This window comes from Leptonychotes weddellii, unplaced genomic scaffold (genome assembly GCF_054177405.1).
Source record: "Leptonychotes weddellii isolate Sample4059 unplaced genomic scaffold, ASM5417740v2 HiC_scaffold_7363, whole genome shotgun sequence".
In the NCBI taxonomy this organism is placed as follows: Eukaryota; Metazoa; Chordata; class Mammalia; order Carnivora; family Phocidae; genus Leptonychotes; species Leptonychotes weddellii.
Window position 1 is genome coordinate 1 of NW_028043483.1, and position 6,560 is coordinate 6,560.

A 6,560-nucleotide genomic window follows, 5' to 3' on the forward strand; every position below is an offset into this window, starting at 1 on the left:
GAGTCCTCACCCCCAGCCCCTCCTCCCTCAGACTCGGGAGTCCTCATCCCCAGTCCCATCCTCCCTCAGACCCAGGAGTCCTGACCAGCAGCTCCCTCTTTCCTTAGAGCCAGGAGTCTGGGCCTGAGATTTCTTTGCATTCTTTTGCCAATTAAGTGTCAATCTCTGGGCAGATTCCCACCCTCTGCTCTCATCCCCACTTTCCCAGGAGCTCTAGGCCAGACATTAACCAGCTGGACTTGGGCAGTGATAAGACCCGAGGCCCTGGGAGACAGTGGATATGGGGGGGTTCTCCCACAGAGTCCTCTCTGCTGGAATTTCCTGGGTGGGGACTGGGGAGAAGGTCTGTCCTGAGCTCAGATAAGAGAAATTCAAGGTATTATTGGACTTGGAGATAGACAAGGATTTGGTGTGGGAACACAATGACCTGCTCAGAGAAAAAAAAATGAATAGTGACAAAGGGAGATGGGAAAGGCACAGAAATGGAGAGAAAGGGGGGACAGAAACCCAGAGAGAGGACAGACCACTTGAGAGAAGGGGACAGAATCTCAGGAGAGGGACGGAAACCCAGTGAGAGGAGAGAGACCCTAAGACAGACTGAGGTCAGTTGGAGTTGGAGTCCCAGGCCCTTCACCCCTCCCCCGGAGCTATTTCAGTAGGAAAGGTGATACCCATCTTGGGAGGGGCGGGGGGTCATCCCATACCCCTCCCTCAACCTAAATATAGCATGGTAAGGTGGCAGGAAGGGTGTCCCCGGATTAGGGTGTTCCCCTCTCCTGTTCCCCATCCCAGCAAGGCAACGTAGAAGGCTGTAGAAGGTGGCTGTGGGTTGTTTATTGAGGGTGGGGGAGGGGCACTTCCCCATCTGAGTGTCCCCTCGGATCACCTCCCTGACCTCTCCACACTGCCCCCCCCCACTCCTAAGCAGCCAACAGGTCCCACCCCCTACCAGAGAGACTCTGTGTGGCTTCCAGTCCCTGATGGGGTAGTACAGGTGAGTTTTCAAAGAAAAGTAGAACAGTTTGTGCACCCCTCCTCTTTCTTTGGGTCTCTGTCCCCTCTCCCTCTCTGTCTGGGCCTCTACCCCCTTCCCTCTCTCTGGATCTCTGACCTCTCCTCTCTGGTTGCCTTCCCAGCCTCTGTGGATCTCTGTCCTCCCCCTCCCAGGCCACTGCCCTCCTGCTCTCCCTCTTTCCCTTGGGTGTCCTCTCTCCAGGTCTTGGCCCCTCTCTGCATGTCTCCCCTCCTCTTCGGGTCTCCATGCTGGGTCCCAGACTCTGCTTTGTGTTTGCCACTGTGAGGGGGGTCTGTCTCCATTTCTGTCTCCAGATGTGCCTTTCCATTTCAGAGGGAAGGGACCACCTACAGATTCTATGGCTTTCGACCTTTATAAAACTCTTCCCACCATCTGTACCTTCTTCCATCACTCTGTATAAAAAGGGGGTTGGATTAAATTGGGCATTTCCAGACCGAATTCCTTAGCTGCATTTTGAGTTGCCAAGGAGGACTCCATAGATGTGTGTGTCCCTCAAACCAGGTCCCTTCTGATGTGCCACACTGCATCAAAGTAAGATTTCATTTGACCCAAAAAGGGAGGGGGGCAATAGCTAAAAACAACAACAACAACACTCTGTAAACCACTGGTTTTAATAAATTAATACAAGTAAAGTACTTTGGATGATGCTTTGGCACATAGGAAGCCCTATATGTTAGTGATTGAAGCATCCTGCTCTCCTTCCTCCTCCAAATGCCCTTTTAGTACTGAAAGCCCTCTGAAAATGTTTGGCTTCCTGCCCTTGGGTCCCACCCTCCCCTCTGAGCCTCAGTTTCTTTGTGAGAAACGAGGCTGGAGAATACCAGCAGGCTGATGGGACAGGTGGGGTCAGGCAGCCTGCCATAAATCCTCGCTCGTGGGGATGTGCCACGGGACCCTGGGAAGCCACTCCCATGCTCTAAGATTCTGGTTTCTCCCCTGGAAAATAGAGTGGGCTCCCCAGTTGGTCTGACATCCTTCCTAAGCTGTGGGAAGATAGGGTGGTGCTCCCTGATTTGGGATCTCTTCGTGATTCCATGGAAGAGAGACTGTGTATCTCTTGGGTTCAGAGGCACTGACTTTTTCTGCCTATTCCTTTTTTGGTTATCTTTCTCGGGGGTGCTCTGGTCTGGCTCCAAACTCTGGTGTCTGTCCCTCTCTGGGTGCCTGACACACACCCCCGTCTCCATCTCCCACTCTTGGTCTCTGTCTCCCTTTCTCTTTGGAGTTTCTGACCGCCTTCCTCTGGGTCTCTGTCTCCCCATCTCTCTGGGTCTTTGTCTTCGTCTCCTTCTCCCTAAATCTCTCTTCCTCCCTCTTTGGGTCCTTGTTACCTCTTCTCTGGGTTTCTGTCTCTTTCTTTCTCTGAGTTTTTATCACTCCCGAGGTCTCTGTCCCCCCTCCTCGCCCCCATCATGCCTGTACAAAGTACATTCTGCCCCTTTCCCCTTCCCTTGTGGCTCTGATCTCCATGGTTGGAAGCAAAACCGTAGGGAAGGACAGATAGAGAGGGTATGAATGGCAAAATGAAGCAGGTGTGGAGCCAATGGAAGGAGTGTCTACATCTTCCTAGCTCACCCGGAGGCCCTCTGCATGAACAACTGAATCAAGGGATCCAGCACCCAGCCCTGCCCCTTATAGTAAGTGATGCTGGGCAAGTCAGTTCAGTTTGTCTCGCAGAGTCCATGACACCACACTTGCCTCCTGATACATGATTCCTCCCCGGTGTTGTTATTCTTGGGTCCTGGTGCTACCACTAAATGCAAAACAAACCAACATGGCCCTATGGAGTCCATATGCACAGTCCAACTCAACCTAACATTCCTACAGGACTCACAATGACACAACTTGGGGTAACTCACCTCAGCATAGCCCTACAAGACTCACATGGTTATACAGTTCAATATGATTCATCTCAGTGTAGCCCCCAAAACTTCCAGCGACACTACTCTACACAATCAACCCAACAGAACCCTGGAGGACTCATACTGTCATACATTCCAACCCAACTTAACCTAACGTGACCTAGAAAGCTCACATTCAATCACTTGACTCTTCGTATTTCTACATGACTCACAAGTTCACAGAACCTAAAATAACAGAGCCCTAGAAGAATCGCGAAGCCACACAATTTCCAACATGTCTCAACTCAACTCCACAACACCATGCACGAACACGCACACAGTCCCAACAATGCCGTGGGTGACCACCTAACTTGATCCAAAATGGTCCTAGGGGGACTCATAAAGCCACAGAATCCTGCACAATGCAATTGGACAAGACTCACGCAGACTCAACAACACAGCCCAACCCAATGAGGACCTAAAAAACAAAACGATGTGATCAAATCTATCTCAACACTTAACCACGAAAGGCTCCATAAATCTTGCACAACCCAATGTAGTACAAACCGATGGAGCCTCCCCGTCAACACATTATAACCCACTGCCATTCACCGTCACTTAAGGAAGCACCCACAGGAGCTACCAAACCACAACTCAAGACCCAACAAGACTCAGTGTTCCCCAACTCATCACCACTTAACCTAGTTCTTCCTAAACCCAACCCCCTCCCCCAACCTTCCCTTCTATCCCTCCCTCCCTCCCTCCCTCCAAGGAAACGTAAGGTCCTGCAGACCTCAACTGTCCCTCACACTTCGGTGACCATGTGTTTCCCAGGGGGGGCCCAGAGTGGAGGCGGTAGCTCAGGCATCTCTCCATCCATCAATCCCCCATTGACCTTGCCCTCCAGTGGGCCACAGGGCTGCGTGTCCACATGGCTGTACATCCCAGCCTCTTCGCCCTCTGTCTCCCGGTGGTAAAAGTAGCTGAAGTTGGAGACAATGACCGGAACGGGCAGGGAAATGGTCAGCACTCCAGCGATGGCGCACAGAGAGCCCACTATTTTGCCGCCCACAGTGACGGGTGCCATGTCTCCATAGCCAACTGTGGTCATGGTGACCACCGCCCACCAAAAGGACTCAGGGATGCTGGTGAAATGGGAGTCTTCCCGGTCGACCTCAGCAAAGTAGACTGCACTGGAGAAGAGGACCACACCGATGAAGAGGAAGAAGATGAGGAGACCCAGCTCACGCATGGAGGCCCGTAGTGTCTGGCCCAAGATCTGCAGGCCCTTTGAGTGCCGGGACAGCTTGAAGATTCGGAAGACGCGCACCAGTCGGATGACTCGTAGGATGGCCAGTGACATGGCCTGCTGGCCCACACCCCGATGCCTGGCTAGCTCGGTGCCTAGCGCCACAAAGTAGGGTAGGATGGCCACAAAATCGATGAGGTTCATCACGTTCTTGAAAAAGGCCGCCTTGCTTGGGCAGGCCGCCAGGCGCACCAGTAGCTCAAAGGAGAACCAACAGATACACAACGTCTCCACCACAAAGAACGGGTCATCGAAGGGCATGCGAGACAGGGGTCCAGGCACTGGGCTGGAGCCATTCAGCCGAGCGGGGAACTGCAGGGAGGAAGGGGTTCAGAGAGGACCACACCAGGGCTGGGACACACTGGAACAGCCACATTTGTGATTTAAATGTCCAACTACTTCTGTACAAACTGGTCAGCAGTCATTGCCCCCAGGCCTCCAGTGACCCAGCTGTTCTAGATTTCTTTCCGGAACCCTAGGGATCATGCCTGCGTGGCTGACTTTATAGTCCCTGATCCTTCACTGGTGGGGACTCCTGAAATGGTGCCTGAGTGAGGCTCCATCTCTTCCTTCCCAAAGTCCCACCCCCAGCTTTGATTTTCCAGATGGGGGAGGGTCGCCACCCAGGTCCCACTTCCTTGCGCTCTGCCCTCCCTAACCCCAGTCCAGACTACAACGGCTAAAGACCTTCTTTGTACACCAAACCCTGGGGCCGCTGCTCTCATGGCCCTCAGCCTGACTTTATTTGTGACGGATTCCTCCTACCTCGGCCCTCTGTCTTCAGCTCCCTCAAGTTCCACTCTCACCACCTCCAGCCCATCTTTCTATTGGTTACTGCCAGCCGCACTGACCCTTGATTTTTCAGTCTCTCAGCCCTCCGCTTCATTTCTTAACGCCCCGGTCTTCCCGCCCTCCCGCCCTCGGCAAGCCATTTTCTCACCTGTCTCAACCCCGCCCTGCAATAGGGAGGTCCTCCTAGTCAGAGCCTCAGGCCCCGTCCCCATGAGGCTATCCCTTCCCCGCCCCCAACCCGCCTTTAAAAGGGTAGATTCCTCCCCTCCCTCCGCCCCCCCGACCCCCGGTCAGGCCCTGTCCCTGGGTTGTCCACCTCTCGAGCCCCTTGCCCCACCTATGATTGGCCTGTCTCCCAACAAGCCCCTCAATGCCCCGCCCACCCACAGCCGGGCCCCGCCTTCCTGAGAGGCCCCGCCTCCCAGCCTCCCCGCTCGGCTCCTCCCGAGCCCCGCCTCTCTCCACCCAGGCCCCGCCCCCTCACCGGGCCAGCAGCCGCTACCGCAGCGAGCCCCGGGTTGTGGCGGTCGTCGCGGAAGTCCGGCAGCGTCTCGAGGCAGAAGACGACGATGGAGACGAGGATGACGAGCACGGAGACGACGGCGAGCACGCGCGCGGCCTGCGAACTCTCGGGGAACTCGAAGAGCAGCCAGAGCTGGCGCGCGAAGGCGCGGCGGGGTAGGGGGCGCTCGGGCGGCACGGGGCAGCCCTCGTCCTCGCGCAGGCGCGCCAGCGCCGCCGTGCCCAGCCCGTAAAAGGCCACCTCCTCCAGGAAGACGTCGAGCGGCACGTGCGCCGGCCGCCGCAGCCGCCCGCCAGACTGGTAATAGTAGAGCACCGCGTCGAAGCTGGGCCGGTGCCGGTCAAAGAAGTACTCGCGGCGCGCGCCGTCGTAGAAGCGGCCGCGACGCGCCGGGTCCCCTAGCAGCGTGTCCGGGAAGCGGCCCAGGGTGCGCGCCCGCGTCTCGAAACGCAGCCCGGCCACGTTGAGCACCACCCGCTCGCAGCAGCCGCACGGCGGCGGGCACCGCGGCTCCATGGCGCGCGCAGCCCCGGCGACCCGCGGACGGACGTGTGGCCCCGACGCCCGACCCGGCCCGGCCCGGCCCGGCCCCGCCTCGGCCGCCGCCGCCGCCGCCCCAGCCTGGTGTCCGGTGTCCACGCGTAAAAATAGCCCGGCCGTCCGGCCAGGGCGCGGGGGAGGGGGCGCCTGACCCCGGCGGGGCAGAGGGCGGCCGCGCGCCCTCTGCCGGGGTGCCCGCCCCTTCCCCCCGCCGCCGTTCCCCGCGCCCATCCGGCTCTCGGGTCCCCTTTCCCTCTGTGCCGCGTCTCTCCGGGTTTCCGTGTGTGTGTGTCTCCCGTCTCTTTTTTACGAATATCTGAGCCCCTCTGTTGGAGTCACAAACTTCCACGTCTTTCTCGTTATCTTGTATGTCTCTGCGTCTTCATTTTGAGTCTCTGTCAAGGGATGTATCTTTGAGTATCTCTATGGGTCAGTTATCTCTGAGTTTTGCCATTCTAGAGGACTCTGTATTTGGAGGTCTCTGTCAGTTGTCTGTGTCTTGGTCTCTCTGCATCTCCG

General features: G+C 56.7%; 1 protein-coding gene across 1 annotated transcript; it reads right to left on the reverse strand.

The window, feature by feature from the left end:
• Positions 1-814: 814 nt before the first annotated feature.
• On the reverse strand, positions 815-6,064 carry KCNA7 (potassium voltage-gated channel subfamily A member 7). The gene is made up of 2 exons (XM_006750354.3): positions 5,463-6,064; positions 815-4,498 (listed from the first exon to the last, which is right to left on the reverse strand). Exons 1-2 carry the CDS (start codon positions 6,015-6,017, stop codon positions 3,683-3,685), a joined length of 1,371 nt encoding a protein of 456 aa, XP_006750417.1. The 5' UTR covers positions 6,018-6,064; the 3' UTR covers positions 815-3,682.
• Positions 6,065-6,560: the final 496 nt, after the last annotated feature.